This window comes from Condylostylus longicornis, unplaced genomic scaffold (genome assembly GCF_029603195.1).
Source record: "Condylostylus longicornis isolate FDR11 unplaced genomic scaffold, ASM2960319v2 ptg000158l, whole genome shotgun sequence".
Classification (NCBI taxonomy): Eukaryota; Metazoa; Arthropoda; class Insecta; order Diptera; family Dolichopodidae; genus Condylostylus; species Condylostylus longicornis.
In genome coordinates, this window is record NW_026578126.1 from 11323 (window position 1) to 33503 (window position 22181).

At 32.5% G+C, this 22181-nt stretch overlaps 1 protein-coding gene across 1 annotated transcript; it reads right to left on the reverse strand.

The window, feature by feature from the left end:
• Positions 1–3630: 3630 nt before the first annotated feature.
• LOC129616019 (uncharacterized) lies at positions 3631–20779 on the reverse strand. Its single transcript, XM_055531446.1, has 4 exons — positions 20568–20779; positions 5917–5981; positions 4088–5167; positions 3631–4046 (listed from the first exon to the last, which is right to left on the reverse strand). Exons 1-4 carry the CDS (start codon positions 20777–20779, stop codon positions 3631–3633), a joined length of 1773 nt encoding a protein of 590 aa, XP_055387421.1.
• Between the last annotated feature and the right edge of the window lie 1402 nt (positions 20780–22181).

Below are 22181 nucleotides of genomic sequence, written 5' to 3' on the forward strand. Positions count from 1 at the left end.
GCCTGCTTCATTTGCGATAGATTCTACCAAACTTATGTCTTATCTCGTTTGGTGTGAATATGCTTTCCAAGTGATTAGCTAACAATTCGGCCTTCCCTATATTACTTCTCGCCCAACTGCAATTTGCTCTCATCAGTGGCGGAGCGTGCTTAATCGGTCTCTTTTTACTCTTTGCCGCCTTTCATAGGGAATAATTCGTTTCCTTCTTAGCTGACAAGTTCTTTGTATAATTTTCGTATGTTGCCGATTTAAATTCATGGATTTTTCTTTTAAGCGTCTGGGAAAGTCTGTTTAAAACAGTCCTATCATCAGGGTGACGCGAAGGTTGCCATCTACGTCTGGTCCTTCTCTTTTCACCTACTAAATCAGTTATTTCTCAAGGATAGCTATTTGCTGTCGGTATGTATTTGTTAAACTGGGCCCAAATAACGTTTTAGTTATTTCCTCACTCCGTTTTAATATGACAGCAGAGTGATCCGAATTAAAATCATAGTTATCTTCAGAGCTTAGAAAGTTTTCTGATATTTTTTTGGTTATAAAAATGTCATAACATCAGAAATCTTACTAGTGTCAATAGGCCAATAAGTAAGAGCGCCAGTGGAGGTGATAGCAAAACTCTAGCTCTTGAATAGCTTTTCTTAGCTCTCTTCCATAAGTTGAGGTGATTCTAGAACCCCAATCAGTATGATGGGCATTATAGTCACCTCCTATTAGATATCTATGTCCATGCTTGTACAGGAGATCTTTAAAAGTATTCTTCTTAATGCTGCAATTTGGTGGACAGTATACAGCACCAACACTAAAGTCCTGTTTAGTCGATTTAATTTTTATTGAAATAAGCTGAATTTCAGCCGTTTTTATCTTGAATTCTTCATTATGTTCTATACTTTCTTTTATTAGTATCATGCTACCTCCTTACCGCAATCATAACCCTTTATTTTAAGGCTCGTGTAATATGTCAATTGAGCCTCCGATAGCAAACAAATATCTATATTTCTCGTTTTGAGAAAGATCTCCAATTCTTGTTTCTTATTAAGAACATCATTAGCATTCCAAGTTACTGTACGTACCTCATTTACGTACATTTTTTCTTCACTTCTTTGGTGTCCCCGTATACATCTCAGTGTATGCATTTTCTATTTTTAATCTTTTAGAGATCTCGTCAATTCTAATCAACATACTATGTATCATTTGCATAATGTCTACGTCAGTTCTTTTTATTTGTGGGGTTTTGTTTTCACGTTCCTTCATTTTTTTTTTTTGTGGGGTTTTGCTTTGAAGCGCTTGTGAATAAGATACTCCCTTTAACAACTTACTAGGTGCCGTCATTCTGTCTATTTTTGGAGTTCTTTGTTCATTAAATTTAACTTGGTTTTGTTTGGTTTTATTCTTTTTCAATCTTCTTTTTTGCAATTCTTTTACAACCAAACAGCCTCGATAGCTAGCAGGGTCATTTGGGCTGAAAATTATCCTTCTTGTTGCACTCCGTTGTCATATGATTACCAGCACATTTTACACATCTAGCCTCTATTTGGCAAAATTTTTGTGTGTGTCCAAATCTCTGGCATCTCTTGCATTGAGGAAAAGATTTGCTGCTTCTGAGAGCTTCAATTTTTACTCTCATGTGCTGTAAGTATTCTATTTTATAGATCTTGGTTATTTCTTCCGAATGGTCAAAAGATAACATAAAGAGCGGAAGTTTTACTGAAATATATTTTCATTTTCCTTCTTCCTTTTAATTTTATTTAAAACATCTGGACATTTAAAGCCTTTGCTAGTGAGATCTCTCTTTAACTATATCCTCACACGATGGATGGAGATTTCTAGCCATAACTTTAACTGGCTTCCTCAGTTTATTCTCATACGTGTGCTACTCCAGTCTATCCTTATTTATAGCTTTTGTTAATAATCTGTATTCATTTTGCACATTTATTTTTAATTGGTCATTATTCATCATATTGACCTTAACGTTTATTCTTTCTTCTATTAATATCTTAACTATGTGGGAGTAGTTCTTAATGTTGCTCAATATAACCGGAGGAGGCTTGTTCTTTTTTGGATTTTCAGCCTTCATTTTAGGGCTGGTTTCATTATTTTTTTTAACTGTCCTCTCTGAATTTATTTCAGGAGACTTTTCCATTTTTCGCTTCTTTGCATTATTGTGTTTTAGGATCCAGTCAGTTTCCCTAGCCAGTTCTTCCTCGTTGGTTTCATTTACAATAACTTCCGCATCTTTGTTTTTCTTTTCTGTTGCTGCAGATTATTTGATTTTTTAAATCTACATTCTCTGCCTGTAATTTGCAGATCTCGTTTTGTAGCACCCAACAAAGACTTTCTAACTCGGTTATTCTCGAGTCCTGAGTATCCAATTTACTCTTCTGTATAAGATGCCTTTTATAGTAACCTCTTGGTTTTTCATTTTTTTGTCTTCTGCAAATTTATTCCCCTCCTTGAGTTCCCAATTTTATATCTTTCTTGTTGTCTCCATGTCAATAATTCTGATGCCGATGTTCTATTCAGTCTTCATTCCTCTCTGCATCCACTACGTAATGTAAATCGTTTTTCCTTCTAAGTAACATTTCTATGAATTTTGCTACCGCGTTCCACTTGCCTTCACTCTCGATCATCTTCCCAACGACGTTTTCCGATGTTATCTCACCCAGACAGTCTAATAAAAGCCCCTTTTCTGCAGTCATTATATCACACTTGAAAAATGTGTGATACGCGGTGTATACACCCGTCCCTTATCTTAAATAAATTAGCACAAAAATAACAGTGACCCGACAGAAATTGCGTCATGTACTAAATTGCATCTCTATGCCTCCGTTGGATTCGCCATTGCAGATCGGGTATAAGCCTTGCTGTCCATCTGCCTCGCACATCGCCTCTCCAGCATTCCGCCCATGCCCATATCGTTCGATGTCTTGCCACTACAGCCGCCTGTTCTCTTCCAATTTCACGATTCCTCTGGTATATATTTTTCCTTTCCCTTGCCAACAAATCTATCGAAATCGCTCTCGCAATTACGCAAACCGCCGCCTTCGAAACCGTTCGATAAGAGCACGCGACCCGGAAAGCTCCCGTGCATTGTACCGCTGCTATGCGCTTCCGATATTTTTCTATGCGAAGGGCATTGGCGCATATTTCCGTTCCATATAACAACACAGATTGCGCTGCTGACATGACGAGCCTCTTTTTATGTGGCCTTGGTCCGCATGCTGAGCTAGCTGATAGTCATCGCTGCTTTCTTTGAAAAACCTTGAATTTGTTGCCAAAAGTCTTGCATCCAGCAAAAATCCCAAATATTTAGCTGCCGACTTTGTCTCCACGATATCCAACCCGACCTGCATCGGTACTATAGTCCCCATCCTACGTTTCGTTATCATGATTATCTCTGATTTGACAGTAGCTAACTCCTAGCCGTATTGTCGCATCCATGTGTTTTTTATCCCCATTGTTTATTGTACCCTATTTCTGCCTCCTCAGTTGTGCGTGTCGTGAGAACTGCTGCGATGTCGTCCGCATAGCCAACCAATTGAGTATTGCTCGACATCTACGACTGCAGTAGGCTGTCATACATAATGTTCCACAAGTCCGGCCCAAATATAGAGCCCTGCGTAGCACCTGACGTTATCTGCTTACATTTTGTACAATACCACCATCGATTGAGTATTGCAGACTACGGTCACTAAGGTAATCCTCCAGTATTCGCTGCAAATATGCCGGGACTCGAAATCTTCCATGCAACTGTTGTAAGATGTCCTCCCATCTCGCTGAGTTAAAAGCATTCTTCACGTCTAACGTCACCAATAGTACCAGTTTCCTTGAATGATGATTACCCGATTCGGCGGCCCTGACTGCATCCACCACCACTTTTGTTGCGTTCATCGTGCACTTTCCTTTCCTGAAACCATACTGCATGTCTGCCAGTCCTCCCCTGCTTCTATGGCTGCCTGCAGCCTCTCCTTCAATAATTTTTCTAGCAGTTTCCCGGCCGTATCTAGCCTGAAGGAGGCCGCCAACAGCGAATTCATTTTGCCCCTTCCCTTATCTAACATTTCCAAGTGTGCGTGCTTCCAGCGCTTACAGAATACCCCTTCTTCCAGACAGGTACTGTATGCCCCCAGTAGTATCTGCAGACACGTATTTACAACTTCCTTGATGACCTCTCCTTGTATTCCATCTGGTTCCAGCGCCTTCCTGTTTTTGATTGTACTGGCCGCCTCCTTTAATTCATCCAGGATGAATCTAGGAACATCCTCTTCAGTTACTGTTATTAGGCTCATCGTCTCGATAGGATGTCTAGGGAAAAGAGCGTCCACAATCTCTTCCAACTTGCCACTACCTAGATGTTCCGTATTCGTTGGAGACCCGATCCTTTTTAGTACAATCTTATATCCGAGTCCCCAGGGATCCTCGTCCACATCCTTGAGAAGGTCTCTCCAGCATTTTGCCTTACGTTTGCCAATGGAAATACTAAGCGTCTTCCTTGCAGTTCGGTACACCATGAATGCCTGTGCGGCTTCTGGTCCATTCCTTTTGCGTTGTGCAGCTCGCCTCAGTCGTATGCACTCTTTTCTAAGATCCGAAATCTCTGGCGTCCACCAATACACCGGGCGTCTTTCTCGATTAATTCTTTTCTTTGGCATAGCTTCATCATACGCCGCTTTTATGGCCACCATCGTGTCTTCTGCGATCCTTTCCGCTTTTGCGCGTCCTGTATCTTCAATCTGAGTTTCATTCATTCTATTAAATCTGACTTGTAACGTTTCTGCTAATCTGATCTTATTTAATTTGGTAACGTTCCATTCATGTACTTCTCTTTTGCGACTGCTTCTTGGTACTGCCTCTATGCTGAAAGTAATGTATTGGTGGTCACTACCCGTAAAGTCCTCCATAACTCTCCATTCGTTTATTATGTTATCAACATTTTCAGTTGCCCGCGATATATCGGATATGGTTCCAGTGTAGTCGTGCCGTCGAAATGTTGGTGTGATGCCTCTGTTCAAAACTACCAGTCCCTGCCTCGGTACCATCTCACCAACAGGAAGACAGTGGCTGCGCAAAGTCAACCCCAGATTCCTCCGTGCCAGTCCATCGGCAATCCCGTTGCCCGCATGCAAGTCATGGATACATTTTCTCAAGTAACCAATTGTAGCATTTAAATCTTAATTTCTAAATCAATAAATTATAATTACAAACACTTTTCCTTTTCAATAATAAACAAACAACAGTATACATTTTGATTCTTATTATTTTGTTTTTTTATAAAACATTAAAATACTTACTCATTGTTTTTTTCATAATATTACAAAACAATAAATTAAATTATTTTATGATATATTTAAATAAGAAAGAAGGTAAAGATTATGGTTACTGTTAATAATACATTTTCTTTATTTGTAGAAATTCCCTTAAAGAATCTAAATTTAACATATCTTGCATTCTTGCATTTCTTTTCATTATAAAATATCTGTAAAATAGATATTTTACTGTTTGATTTATGGTATTACAAATATTTATTTTAAGAAATGTTTTATAATTTTTATACCCTGCACTTGGTAAAGGGTATATTATTGATATGGAGTTTGTAACTACTTGAAGGAGTCATCTGCGGTATGGACATACATATATATTTTTGCTCAGCGTCCCTGTGTATTTTTGCTCAGCGTTACTTTTTATACTCTGCACTTCGTGAAGGGTATAAAAATGTTGATGCTATATTATTGTAAAATGTGCTAAATGCAATAAGCGCAAAAATAGATTTAGAAAACCACCAAATAGAAATTATGAAAAAAGTTACTAGGTTTATAAACGCTTGTCTTTAGAAACAAACTCCGGCAATTTATTTAAACATATACAAACAATACATTTAAATATTAAGCAGAACATAAAAAATTAAAAAAGATGATTTACGAATACAAAGACCTTTTTTATCGGGAGGTTGACCATAACTAACTGATATAAATATAATTAAACATCTAATTATACATAAACACTCTTAATCAATTTATTCGAAAATTCGTCGGTTTACAAAGGTCCACGGAGAAGAAATTGAAAAACAAACTTCAGAAATGTTACAAGAATTAATTATTAAACCAAGTAATTCTCCTCATAATTCTCCTATTTGGGTGGTTCCCAAGAAAATTGATCAATCCGGTAATGGACAATAGGAAATGGAGAACTGTTGTCGACTATAGAAAATTGAATGAGATTTCTATAGACGACAAGTTCCCAATACTTAATATTGAATCACTTTTTGATAATTTAGGTAGAGCTTATTATTTTAGTACAATCGATTTAGCCAAGGGATTTTATCAAATACTTGTTGACGAAAAGGATCGTGCAAAAACAGCATTTTCCACCCCCCGCGGTCATTACGAGTTTGTTAGGATGCTATTCAGATTAAAAAAATGCTCCTGCCATTCTTTTCAAAGAATGCTAAATTTTGTGTCAAGAGATTTTGTGACATACTCATATTTAGTACGTCTCTTCAAGAACACTTAGAAACAATTAAAAACATTTTACAAAAATTACGCGAACATAACTTAAAATGCAGGTGGACAAATGTTTATTTTTATCTAAAGAATCAAAATACTTGGGGCATCTATTAACAAATGAGGGTATAAAACCAACCCCTAATAAAACTGAAGTGATAAGAAATTTGAAAATTCCAACATCACGGAAAGCCATAAAAAGTTTTCTTGGAATCACAGGGTATTATCTGAAATTCATACGAGACTATGCAAAAATTGCACAGCCTTTTGCTTCTTGTCTAAAAAAAGATCACAAAATTAATAATAATGATAACAAATTAATTGAGGCATTTAATAAATTAAAAGAATTAATAGTTAAAGTTCCTATACTAAAATATCCCAACTTTAAGCAAAAATTTACATTGACAACTGGTGCGAGCCGTTTTGTCACAAAATGGCCACTCAATATCATTCGCAAGCATAACATTGAACTAGTATGAAGTCAAATATGGTACAATCAAGAAAGAATTGCTAGCCATTGTATGGTCTACCAAGAATTTTAGACCATACCTTTATGGTGTGAAATTCAATATTTAAACAGACCATAAACCTCTCGTATGGCTTAATTCCTTAAATGAACCCAATGCCAAACTCCAAAAGTGGTGATTAAAATTAAACGAATTTGACTCTGAAGTCGAATACGTAAAAGGTAAGAACAATAAAGTTGCGAACTTCCTTAGTCGAATTAATATCGACAATAATCAAATCAATTCAATAGAAATTGAAAATAAAACTAATGGAGCTATAATTCACAGTGGCATCGAAAGTTTGGATGAACATATACCAATTGTAAACAAGTATTTCACTCAAATTCATTTAGTAGAACGTAAAGACCAAGGTTTAATAACAAAATATAAAGAAATATACTTTTCAAAAAATCATCTCAAAAATAAACACTTCTTAATCGATGTTTTTAAGACTTATTAGAAAACTTTAGAGAAATGCGATACTTATATTATTTTCCAAATTTAAAGGATTTAATCTACAAATTTATTAACAATTGCGAAGTTAAATCCTTTAAATTTTGTAACATTGCAAAATATGATAGAAACCCAATAGAACACAAATTTCACAAACTCCATCTGAATTATTTCGTTTAATTCATGTTGATATATTTTATTTAAAGAAACAAATATCTTTAACCACAACAGATAAATTCAGTTAATATTTATCCATATCAAAATTAACCGATCAGAACAGTATTACTTTTTAGTACTGTTCAAGCTTTAAAACAAGGAAACGCTATATTTTAAAGCTTGAGCATTTGTGTAGCCGAAAAATTAAACTTAAAAGTTTTTTTCAGAATGGAAAATATCCAAGTCCATTTTACTTCTCCGCGTAGTTGCACAGGAAACGTAGACATAGAAAGAGCTCATAGCAATATCACTGAACATATTAGAATTCTAAGCCTTACAAATCCAAATTTAGATACCAAAAGTACAATTTTAAAAGCCATTGAATTTTATAGTAACATCATTCATGCGACTACTGAAATCAAACCAATAGATTTTGTTAATGGCAAAATTTCTAATTTTCACGAAATATAGCTAAACTTCAGACAAAAACAATTATTAATAAACTAAATAAAAATGGAAAAGATTTTGAAACACTTAATAGTGATCAAATTTTGATAAAAAACCGAGCTATTGTAAGATATAAACATGTACCTAAACATAAAAAACCTAAAATTAAAAAACATAATAACAAAATAGTAGATAAAAATAATAGAAACATTCATCCAACTCGTATTAAAAGGGAATTTAAAAAGACTTTTTCAGGAATGAAGACGCGTACTTAAATCATTAATTATAATGATGCTCTTATAAATACATGGCCTTGTCAAGCTCTGATTAATATTCAAAAAATCGAAACCGAAGCTGATTTTTCAATCATACAGGAAGGTAAAATAGATATAATAGAAACTTGATAAAATTATTAATATAGTCGACTTGAATAAAATTGAGTACACTTTACATACAATTGATATACAAAAAAACTCAACCTTTAATCTACCAGCTGACACAATAAACCTTAAAGCTCTTAACAGTGTCATCAACAAACATAAACGCACTTTTGAAACATTAATACCATTCAGACATAAGAGATCATTAATAAATATAGGTGGTTCAATATGTTTGTTTTTGGAACTAAAATTTGTTTTTGGAACTATGGATGAAGATAAAATTGAAATAGAACAACATTTAAAAGAACTAGATTAGACGATAACGTTCATAATGATATATCAAATTCCAATAAACAAATTAAATTTAACGATAATATTCAAAAAAATATTGATATCCTACAAAAAAGCATTAATAATAATAACGTATTATTGAATAAACTTTTTAATGACCTTTCTACAGAAAATAGAAAAATAATCAAACAAACACAATTTCCCCAATTAATTTTAAATATCAATCTTCTGAACGAAGAACTAGAGAAAATACAAGAAAACATAATGTTCACAAAACATCAAATAATGAGTCGATCTCTTCTTATGCCAGAAGAAATTGATCTTTATAATATCGACCTTTTCAAAATTCAAAATCTTAAAACTTCTTTGTTAACTTATGATACTAAATTAATATTCCTAATTAGTATTCCAAAAATAAGCCAAGAAAAGGCTATTCAGCATAAAAATTTTCCCTATCACTAATTCAAATTTTGAGGAAATAAATACAGAAATTTCAGATGTTATAAAATATAAAAACAAAACTTACCATCTTACTTTGGAAAATAACCAAAATAAATTAAAACATGTCTCAAATTGCATTTCTCAATTATTTAATAATTTTTATGAAAATTGTACAACAACTTGTGAAAAAAATTTACAAATAATAGAATTAGAATTAGGTGTGATTTTGATTAAAAATGCAAAAACTTAAACTTTTCTAGCACTTGTAATAAATTTAAATACATACTAAATAAAAATTTCATTATCACTTTTGAAAACTGAAAAAAAAAGTAAACAAAATAAAATTTTCAAACTAACAACTAGAATATAAGAATACAATTTTAATTAGATTAAAAATAATGATGAAATTAAAGAAATCAAATATGAAAAAACTATTAATACAATTTTTACTTATTCAAATTATAGTTTTTCTTTTGACATTGTTTTTAATAATTTTATTTACTTTTAAATTTTGTAAAAATCAAGAAATCACACAGATTCTAAAGAAAATATAGAAAGTTATATTGTCCGGGAGTGCAACATTCCTAAGGAGGGAAGAGTCATAGATAGATTTCTTCAAGTAACCACTTGCAGAATTTAAATTTTAATTTCTAAATCAATAAATTATAATTACAAACATTTTTACATTTTTTAGCACTTTTCCAAAAAATTTTTGAAAAAAGTGCTAATTAGTTTCACTCTGTCAGTCCGTCCGTCCGTCCATCCGTCCGTTTGAAATTTTGCAAACGCAGAAAGGCAGCGGCTTGCTTTTCCTAGCACAGCATACTATAGTCAAATTTTGAAAAACAAAATGGCAGTTTAAATTTACCGTTATTTAAAATCCATTTTTTCCAAATTTTTGATGTCGCTTTTCTTCTAAATTTCAGCAGTTTTTAGACACTAATAAATACTTTATTTCGTTAGAAGAAAATTTTTTTCCATCTCAAAATCGAGCATTATGTTAACCCCACTTTATATTGATTTTTGCTTTATTTCAAAGACTGCATAAATCGTTCATCCTAAATATATGCAATCTTTGAAATAGTTTTGTATATGAATGAAAATAATTTTAATAGTGTGATAGGTATACATAGACTGTATTTAAAGGAGAATTTTCACTTGTTGAAGGGAAAAGTGCTACAATACAAACCATTGGTTTGATCCAATTTTATTCATTTTAAATAATAAACAAACAAAAGTAAATATTTTTATTCTTATTATTTTTTTTTACAAAACATTAAAATTCTTACTTGTTTTGTAATGTTACAAAACAATAAATTAAATTTATTGTTAACAATACATTTTCGTTATTTGTCGAAATTCGCTTAAAGAATCTAAATTTAATATATCTTGCATTTTTGCGTTTCTTTTCTTGTAACACAGATATTTTACTGTTTGATTTCTGGTTTTACCAAAAATAGATTTTAAGAAATATTTTATAATTTTCAATAAATTAAAGTTATGTTCTGAAAAAATATTAAAGACTCGTTTTGATTTTTTTTTGTTGTTTAGTGAAATTGACGGTAAAGTACAAAACACTGTGGCCCGGCGCCCAAATGAACGTGACTCTGTTTACCGATGCCAATTCCATAAATGCAGTAAGGCAGCTCCAAACCAGCTTGGATGTAACCTAAAACGAATAAACCTTTCTAAATTGACTCTCAGATAGATGTCTATTGCATGTGTTTCTGCTTGAAACACCGTGCAATACGGGTTCAGGGTCGCATATACGCGTATTTTTCGCCCCGCATCGTCCTAATCAGAAAGAAATCGATAAGTGATTAGCCGAGCTTCCTTCTCCATTTGGAGATGCAGCGGTGGGAGCCGTCCGCTTCTAGGTCGTAGCTTTAGATTGGCAACATACAATAAGGTGTTTATATGTAGCCAAATGATAATAGTCTATATGGACGTATGGCTTGTACCTATGGCGTTGAAAGCAAACAAACATCAAATAAACACAAACTTTCCAGAACAAAGTCAATCGTAATATAGTGGATCCTCCCTGGCACCTGTGTAATAGTGGTATTCATAGGGATATATAATAAGGGCATGAAACAGTGCCCAGCACTGCTAAAGATCAGCCTGATGTTCCATAGGGCACGTTTAGAATAGCAACGTAAATATTGAGGCCTCTCGGCTTATAAGGAAGCAGGTAGAACAGCAAAACTGCAGCGAACTAAGCCTCTTGATTTAGCCTAAAGTGCTGATATATCACTTTCCTGTCTTCTTCATGTACTGAAGACAAATAAGCGCGATAGAGGAAAACTAGTATTCGCTTTCCTCTATCGTATTTATATATTTAACATTTATAATTTGTCAATTAATCAAACTCAATTTGGGAATTTCAAGTTTCAAAATTAAAAAAGATATTTATGATTTCTTTTAATTTTCTTTATGGCTGCCAGGATTCCTTCTTGCGCAACCTCGACTGTTATAACCTCCACGAATTAATCAGGTTAATACATCCTAGAATGTAGGTAATGTAACTAATGTGATCAAAAAAGGAAAAATGGATCAAATCAACCACGGATCGTCAGAATGCGACCACTCTGCACTCATAGTGAAGTTGAAGGCTATGGTGCTAGATAATGCCGCTGTGGACATAAAAGAATGAAGTCATGAAAACAACTGTAGTCCCTTTCATAAACGCAAAAAAATTGGCACATCACCTCTTAAATCTACTCAGCGTAGCGTCCAGAAAACTGATTCTGATAGCAGTGTGGTTACAAGTTTTTAACTGATTCGGAAAAAAGCTAAATTTTCTCCTGAAATTACTTCTGAAATAAACCGAAATAAACCTCTTGAGATACAACAGATAATTCCAAGTCTGGTATAATTACTATTGCTGAGCAAAAGCTGAAACTCAATAATGTACAAAAGGTTAATAAAAGAAGAACTCCTAGAGGCTGCAAATATACTAAAACCAGACAGATCTATCTATGATAAAGGTCAGTTGGTAGTCCAAAAACGAAAACTTTCGTTATTCATGCTTACATTTGATAAATTTGATTAGTTGATCAAGATCGGGCCAATCAAAAGCATTGGGAAGGTAATACCTCAGTGTAAAACGTGTCAGGGATTTAACCACACCAATAGCAGACAAATGCGAAGGTGTGTTAAATTTAGAGAAAGTCGTCTTACAGTGAACTGTACAGCTACGAAAAATGTTCCTGATAGATATGTAGATTGCAAGGATGATCCTCCAGTCATCTACAGAGGCTGTATAATAGCAAAATAACTGCAAAAGATAAGAAAGGTTACTACGAAACCACAAGGAAAAATGGTAATTCAAACCCCCTTCTCCAAGCTAGAGAATTCTTGGCAATTTTGATGTCGCAGGGCGGCCTCGAAATGGTGACACAATTAGTAGCCTGAAACCTACTAAAAATATTGAAACACCAAAAGATAATGCAATAAAAACAATTTAACGTATGGGCAAACATTTTAATATAGTAATAATATTCATTTCACGAAAGAAAGCTATATTAGCATTAGGAGATATACTTCATATAATGCGGTACATCCCGAAATTAGAGCTAAGGGGGGAGCAAGTGTATTTATAAAAAATAGTATATAAACAACAAAATAATTAAAGCCAACCCACCCGAACACAATCTTCGTGCTAGACTACGAAGTTTAAATATCTTGAAAAATATTTCATCAGTGAAGGTGATTTTAATGCTAAAAATACCTTCTTGGGCTCCTACTAAAGGGCTATCTAATAATTACACTCATATCTTGTGAAGGCTTTGATCTCAGCTCAGATCACTCACCAGTTACATTAACAATGAGCAACTCAGTAATCACCAAGAATCAAAGACCCTATTTTTATAATAAATTGACGAATTGGACAAACGTTCGTGGGGACTTAAGTAATGATATAATTCTCCATACATCTTTAGAATCTAACCCCCGGATTGAAAATGAGATTAATATATTCATATTATAAGCACAGAATGTGGTATGGAAAAACACAGTTTGCAAAGATAATGACGATGATATGTATTTGTATCCTGTGAAAATTAAAAACCAAATCAACCAGAAACGAAAGGTTCGAAAAATATGGTAATACTCCCGGGCTCCCTTGGGTAAACTGAAATTAAACTAGCTGATTAATAAAGTTAAAAATGATTAAAGGACAGGAAAAATGAAACAATGAAAAATAAACTTTCTACTTTATCAGTTATAAAAACTCAGATTGCTCGGTGTAGAAATTTACCAAAAGAATAAAGAATCCAAAGCTTCAAATTACCTTTCTAAAGAAAGAGGTTGCGACGTGAGTCATTTCAGATAAAGACAAAGCTATGTACTTTGCAGACTACCTAGCCGATGAAAATGCTAGTGCCAAAGAAATAATAACTTAAATCAAATTACTTAATAACCAAAATAACTTAAATCTAAGAAACTAAAAGCAGAACTAAAGAAGAGATAAAAAACCTAGATAATAAAAAGACGCCTGGATTTTATCTTATTTCAGCTTGAATATTGAAAGAGTAACATCTTATTACAGTAAAAAATTATAGATTTATTTAATGCAGTCCTAAGGTTAAGATACGTATACAACCACACAGTGAAAACTAAGGTCATTAAAAAATTATATTTTGTTGTTTTTTTGCTGGGAAGACAACAAATTGTAATATGTACACATACATACCTATGTATTATTAATTGTTAAATGTATTAAAATTCCAAAAAAAAAGATACTTTCCTGATATCTTAAAAGTTATTGAGGTTATGTTATAACGGTACTTAAACGAGGTAAATTTGTTTATGATATTAAATCATACAGACATATCTGCGTATAATATCCAAACTTCTCGAGAGATTACTATTAACTGGCATTTTGCCAATTATAAATGAAGCCCACATTATTCCAGACTCCAATTTGGGTTCAGAAGCTCTCACTTAACAACTGATAGTGTACATAACATCACGAATAAAATTGAAAATACCCTAGAAAAGAAGGAAATATGTTCTGTTGTTTTTCTAGATGTCGCCAAGGCCTTTGATAAAGTTTCGCACATGGGTTTACTCTGTAAGCTAAATAAAGTGCTGCCAAAATCAATATGTTCATTATTAGAGTCATATCTCCATTGAGGAACTTTTAGAATTAAACAAAACGGAGAATACTTAGAGCTGAAAGATATGCACGTAAGTGTGCCTTAGAGAAGTGTTCTGGATCCAATACTGTACCTACTATTCACTATGGACATCCCACAAGTCGTTAATATCACCAGAGCAACATTCGCAGACAATACAGTTATCTTGGCTGTAGATAAAACTATCTGGAATGTGGAAAAATAATCTGGACGAAAAAGTGGAGAAGCAGAATAAATGAAGGTAAATCCTTTCATGTAAATAGACATCTAAAATACCTGGTTATGACCCTGGATGTTAAGCTACTCTGGAAAACCCGTATCAAAAAGAAAAAGGAAGAACTAAACATCAAAAGAAGAAACCTCCACTGGATACTTGGAAGAAACTCAGAAGTAAAATTATACAACAAATTGTTAACTTACACACAGATGATCGAACTAAACTGGGCCTTGACATTTGGCTCTGGGGCTGCACCAAGAAAAGCGATTATAAAATTATTCAAACTATTCAAAATAAAATTCTTCAAACAATAACTAATGCTCCATGGTATTTGCAGAACAACACATTGCACAGAGATTTAAATATACCTGAAGAGGAAATAAAAAATGTTTTGATCAAACATGATTAAGGAATCCACCAATACGAGAATACGCAAATTCGCAACAATTTAGAAAATAATGTAGAACATCGTCTCAAAAGAAGAAGACCTAGAGATTAATTTTCATTGATATGAGAAAATAACTCAACATGATTGAACCCCTGTCACTGGACACCCTGGTTCATCCCCTCAGAAAGTGAAATATAAATTGCTAAATAGGTTTTATGAACTTAGTTACAATAAAATAAAGAAGTTTTTGAAAAAAAAAAATTATATTGTAGCTGAATATATCGGCAGACAACAAATTTCAACAAGCCAAAGTGCTACAAGCATCATGAGCATTCCTTGTAAATTAAAATAAACAAATACATACTTTGTAACCGATTAAAAAACATACTGTATCAAATCTTTCTAAAAATCAAATCTTTCTAAAAATCTGTAAGACTTTAATTTTAAATTGATGTTCAAGATGTATTTTTTAATTTTTCGTTAATCGGAACGAGGCTCCGGAATTTTTAAATGAAATTCAGAAATTATAAAATTAACTACGACGTTAATTATAAAAGACTGACAACAAATAAAAATTTAAGCAATAATTAATTTCCAAATTTCCACTGAAATAAAAAATTTTAAAAATAAAGAATAATAGTTTTATGGACTTTATAAAGGCTGAATAAAAATTTACAGAAAATAAACACTTATGAAATTATTCTTGCTTATATACCTTAGGTAACCCTTGGGTCAATTTTTGAATCCATAGTTGTCTGCGATATATCCCAGCCCCTAAGTACATCACACAACTAAAAAGAGAGTTAGCAAAGACCAATATTCGCTCCTAACATTCAAATTACTTGAGTTGATTATTTATCAGCCACAATTCAGACAGAAATTTTTGAATTCACGTCACAAAATTATTTAGAGTGTGAACTCTTTGTTGGCAAGGTATTATACAGTTGAATTGTTAGCGAAGTTATGCTCAATTGAATTCTAATTCGAATTAGAAGGACCTTAATAAAGTAAACAGTAAACATAACAACTTAACAAAAAATACAATAGCCAACTAATTATAAACGAACTCCAAACTAACAACTGAATCAAAACAAGCAAAACCAAAAGTTTTAAAGCAATAAGCCAACATTTCATTTCTAAAATTCCAATCGAACTTTTAAGACAGGAATTTAATAATAAATTAATAATAATTTATTAAATAATAAAGTAACTGAGCAAAAGTCTGTTAGTAAATTAATTTGTTTTGTCATATTTTGAAATAAATTCATCATGTATACCAAACCTACTATCAGTCATACACCAAACTACACTATAACAATTGGCTCACAGCAAATATTTAGGAAACCGAACATGGCACACTTGTATTTAATCAGTTCAAGGTAACCAAAAGAGTTATTAAATACATTATTATTCAACGACAAGATCGGCATCAATTTTATTATAAAAATTCAGTTTTAATTTTACTACTCATTTCACTACACTAGAGTGAGATCATGGTTATAATAACGAACAATTTATTTTAAATTACATATTAGCAAATATTGATCAATTTAATGAAAAAAAACTCCCGAAACTTTCGATTCATATAGTCACTGTAAATTCTTAGAGACCTCGACAATATAAATTGTTCCGATGAAATTACAATTCATTTAGAATTCATTTTTTGTTAATAATGATTTGTACTTTTTAGTTTCGATGCAATTAAAAATTTCAATTCGTTTTGTTTTTATAAAATTAAGTCAAAAACTATCCTATTTAAAAAATAGTTATCCTATGTGCGATTAAATATGCCATAGCATACTATGGGACAGACTATGACTTTAAGTTGTCGTATTACCATACCAATTTATGAAAAATTTCAGTACTGTGTTCAACATTTTCTAAGATATGTCCAAACTACTATTGGAGTTCTATGGCTGCTATCACAAAGAGCCAAGCAATTTCAACGATTTTTATCAAACAAATCAACCCTACTAATATATTTACTTGTGCCAAATTTCATAACTACAGCTTTTATAGTTTCTGAGATATAGCCAAATAAATTTGGAAGTTGTGTGCCAGGAACTTGAACCACTACCACGATAATAACTATTTTAAACATGGTTCTAGCATGTATTATAATAAATCATTTTTGAAAATTTGTTGAACTTAGCTCAATTAGTTTTTGAGTTATCGTTGGGACGGACGAAGAGACAAAGCCAAATCGACTCAGAATTGATCAAAATGATCAAAAACATACACTTGAGTCTATATCTCAGACCATTATTTCTAAGCGTTACAACACAGTAAGGCAAATTCTAGTATAACATTCGAACATACCTTCGTATGGGTATAATGATGGGGAAAATTTCAGTATTATCTTTTCTATTTTTGTATTCCATTGTCAAACCAAGTTTTCAAAGCAAGTCTTCTAAAACTTATTTATTTTGCTTGACTTCGGATAAAACTCATCAGAAAATTTAGTGTTGTTATTTAGTACTCGTTAGTTGACTTGACTAACATTTATTGCGCCTTTTACAAAATGAAGTTACTAAATATTGCTTCAAAATTAAATTTTTCAACAATTACTGACATTTTTCATTTAATATTATTAATCTTTAAGTGAGGAAGTGTAATTTTTCATAATAAAGGCTTTATGATCTGAAAAGTAAGATAGATTCTTCTATCTATTGCAGTAGATTTTCATTCCCACGTATTGTGAATAGAATAAGAAGAAAATTTATACTAATTTTTAATTGTTCAATTAAGTAATTATCAAATTTTGAGCAAGAAGACGATTGCTGTTTAATTATCGGTAAGGATAGATGTTCGAAAGAGTTTGTTCTATAGAAGAAATAGCACTTAATTTAAAAGAAATTTATTTTTATCAAAGAAGTAACACTTAATTTAAAAGAAAAAATCTTATTCGTATAAGATTTTAATTTTTAAAATCTATAATAAGTACAATTAATACAATTCCGAGTTTCTATACTCGATAGTGAAATTCGAACAAATTTCTATCAACCGAGTAGTTTTTTCATTTTCTCCTTTTTATACCCTGCACTTCGTGAAGGGTATATTAACTTTGGTATGGAGTTTGTAACTACTTGAAGGAGTCATCTGCGGTATGGACATATATATATATTCTTGCTCAGCGTAAAATTCTGCGTTGATTTAGACATGTCCGTCCGTCCGTCCGTCCGTCCGTCCGCCCGATCGCACGATAACTCAAAAACGAATAATGCAATCGACACCAAACTTTCACAAGTTGCTTCTTTTCTGCCAAGGACCAACCCTATTGTTATTGGACCAATTCGGACAACGGGTTCGGGTAGCTGCCATACAACTCAAAGAGTTTATTTTAATTATTTCAAAAACTAATAAAGGTACAAATATAAAATTTTGTACACATGTGTCCAATTATATTCTACATATGCTCTAAAAATTTTAATGAGATAGCTGCACCGGTTCGGGTGGCTGCCATACAACTCCAAAAGCAAATTTTTTATAATCGGCAAAATAATAAAGTCAGATTCATGAAACTTGGCAGTTGTGTGTCCAATTATAGGTCAAAGATATTTCTGAAGTTTTGGTGGAATTTCTTGACAGGTTCGAGTAGCTCCCATACAAGTCCAAAAGCTTACTTTAAATATTTGAAAAAATAAAAAAGTTAGATTCGTGAAATTTGGCAGTTGTGTGTCCAATTATAGATCAGATATACCTGCGAAGTTTTATTGGAATTGCTTGACAGGTTCGGGTACCTGCCATACAACTCCAAAAGCTAATTTTAAATATTTGAAAAAGTAATAAAGTCAAATTCATGAAACTTGGCAGTTGTGTGTCCAATTATAGATCAGATATATTTGCGAAGTTTTAGTGAAATTGCTTGGCAGGTTCGGGTACCTGCCATACAACTCCAAAAGCTAATTTTAAATATTTGAAAAAATAATAAAGTCAAATTCACGAAACTTGGCAGTTGTGTGTCCAATTATAGATCAGATATATTTGCGAAGTTTTAGTGAAATTGCTTGGCAGGTTCGGGTACCAGCCATACAACTCCAAAAGCTAATTTTAAATATTTGGAAAAATAATAAAGACAGATTCATGAAACTTGGCAGTTGTGTGTCCAATTATAGGTCAAAGATATTTCTGAAGTTTTGGTGGAATTTCTTGACAGGTTCGAGTAGCTCCCATACAAGTCCAAAAGCTTACTTTAAATATTTGAAAAAATAAAAAAGTTAGATTCGTGAAATTTGGCAGTTGTGTGTCCAATTATAGATCAGATATACCTGCGAAGTTTTATTGGAATTGCTTGACAGGTTCGGGTACCTGCCATACAACTCCAAAAGCTAATTTTAAATATTTGAAAAAGTAATAAAGTCAAATTCATGAAACTTGGCAGTTGTGTGTCCAATTATAGATCAGATATATTTGCGAAGTTTTAGTGAAATTGCTTGGCAGGTTCGGGTACCTGCCATACAACTCCAAAAGCTAATTTTAAATATTTGAAAAAGTAATAAAGTCAAATTCACGAAACTTGGCAGTTGTGTGTCCAATTATAGATCAGATATATTTGCGAAGTTTTAGTGAAATTGCTTGGCAGGTTCGGGTACCTGCCATACAACTCCAAAAGCTAATTTTAAATATTTGAAAAAATAATAAAGTCAAATTCACGAAACTTGGCAGTTGTGTGTCCAATTATAGATCAGATATATTTGCGAAGTTTTAGTGAAATTGCTTGGCAGGTTCGGGTACCAGCCATACAACTCCAAAAGCTAATTTTAAATATTTGAAAAAGTAATAAAGTCAAATTCATGAAACTTGGCAGTCGGATGTCCAATTATAGATCAGATATACCTGCGAAGTTTTATTGGAATTGCTTGACAGGTTCGGGTACCTGCCATACAACTCCAAAAGCTAATTTTAAATATTTGAAAAAGTAATAAAGTCAAATTCATGAAACTTGGCAGTTGTGTGTCCAATTATAGATCAGATATATTTGCGAAGTTTTAGTGAAATTGCTTGGCAGGTTCGGGTACCTGCCATACAACTCCAAAAGCTAATTTTAAATATTTGAAAAAATAATAAAGTCAAATTCACGAAACTTGGCAGTTGTGTGTCCAATTATAGATCAGATATATTTGCGAAGTTTTAGTGAAATTGCTTGGCAGGTTCGGGTACCTGCCATACAACTCCAAAAGCTAATTTTAAATATTTGAAAAAATAATAAAGTCAGATTCATGAAACTTGGCAGTTGTGTGTCCAATTATAGGTCAAAGATATTTCTGAAGTTTTGGTGGAATTGCTTGACATGTTCGAGTGGCTCCCATACAAGTCCAAAAGCTTATTTTAAATATTTGGAAAAGTAATAAAGTTAGATTCATGAAACTTGGCAGTTGTGTGTCGTATTATAGATCAGATATATTAGCGAAGTTTTGGTGGAATTGCTTGGCAGGTTCGGGTACCTGCCATACAACTCCAAAACCTAATTTTAAATATTTGGAAAAATAATTAAGTCAGATTCATGAAACTTGGTAGTTGTGTGTTCAGTTATAGGTCTGACATATCCGTGAAGTTTCTATAGAATGGTTTCACAGGTTTGAGTAATTGCTATACAAAAATGAAAGGTGCAGGGTATAATTCAATCGGTTTATACCGACTGAAACGTTTTTACTTGTTTAAAATTCTTATTTTCTCCTTTCTTAATATATAACGTATATTCTTCAAACGTAAACTTGATATAACGGTATAACGGTCCTGTTCTTGTCTTTCGAATGCTTTTTTTTGTTTGTGGGGTTTCGCAAGTTCTCTTTTCGATATATTGGCGACTAATAATTCTTTTTTCTGTGCCACATCATCTAAATTTATTGGTTCTGCTGATGACATGAAGATTAGCGGCCGCGTGTGTTCTATGGCTGACTGTGTAAGTCAGCAAAATTATGTTAATTGGTTCGCTTTGTGGAGCTTAATATGGGCAAGCATCCGGTATTGCGTTATATAATAGGCATAATTCTTCGAAGGTGAAATTCGTTTACAAGCTTAATGGATGAATTCTAAAGAATTCTGAAGAACGACTCATCTTAATTTAATGATTAATAGGCCGAATTCTACTCTGGGTTTTTAGATTAGGTAGATTCTTTAATTATTCTCTTCCCCTTCGTAATGTTAGTATAGATCATATTGAAGCTGTCAGGAGACGTTTCCTTGGTTTTGATCTTCATGCTGTGGATTGGTTGGATCCATTTACATTGCTCTTTTATGAAAGTAGTCTTCAACTTTTGGACGTAAAACCGCTTCATTGTCGTAAGGTGGTTTTTGCTATAATTTTCATTCATTACCTTGTGTAAGTAACGTGTTTGGCCCGATTTTATTAGACCAAATTTATTACGGGGAGAATCACACTAAATTAAACTTTTGTGCGGACTATGGAATGCTTTAGTCAATTACGCGTATGTTGCACGAAATGATGATTTTAGCTTAAGTTACTGATGGCCGCGTTTGTGCGCTAAGTTTTGTTTATTTTACAGCACTAAATGCTTGTACTACGGATTTATCTGATATCCCAAGGAAGAATTTTTATTTCATAAGACTCTTGTAGAGCTATATTGAGAATTCTTAAGAAATATTACTCTTATAATTTCAGTCTTGTAGAACACTAAAAGACCTTAAAGAGATCTTTATAAGAACAAAAGAGCGCAATTACTAGAGTTATTAATTCTTGTAATGAGAGTTAATCTTCCATTAAAAGAGTTTTTAAAGCATATAACTCTCATTCCAAACTAGTATGAGAGTTACGAAAACTCTCAGAAGCCATTTATAATAGTGTTACTAGAAAGAGAAAGCAATACATTGTAGAATAAACATATCGGTCTTACTTCGATATATTTATAAATTTATAAAAAATATATCTATTCCGCTTTTATTAATTATTTTTTAAACAAAAATAAAACAAAATATACATACATATGTTTACGTATATGATATGTAATCAATAAATATTTGTATTCAAAAATTTAATATTATAAAATTATGAATATGGGAAATTAAAATAATTTTTTTGCAATGATTATAAATCAGAAAGTTGCTGGCATTAAAATCTTATTGATAAAAGTTAATTTTGTACTTCGAAAAGAAGCAACGCCAACTAAAAATAATTCAAATTTAAAAAATTTTTATACATTTTTTTTAACCCAATAATATCTTATTTCTTTTTTTTACATAAATTTTAAAATTTAAGAATTGTTAAGCAAAAAATAAATATACTAAAGTGCATAAATTCCAACTAAAG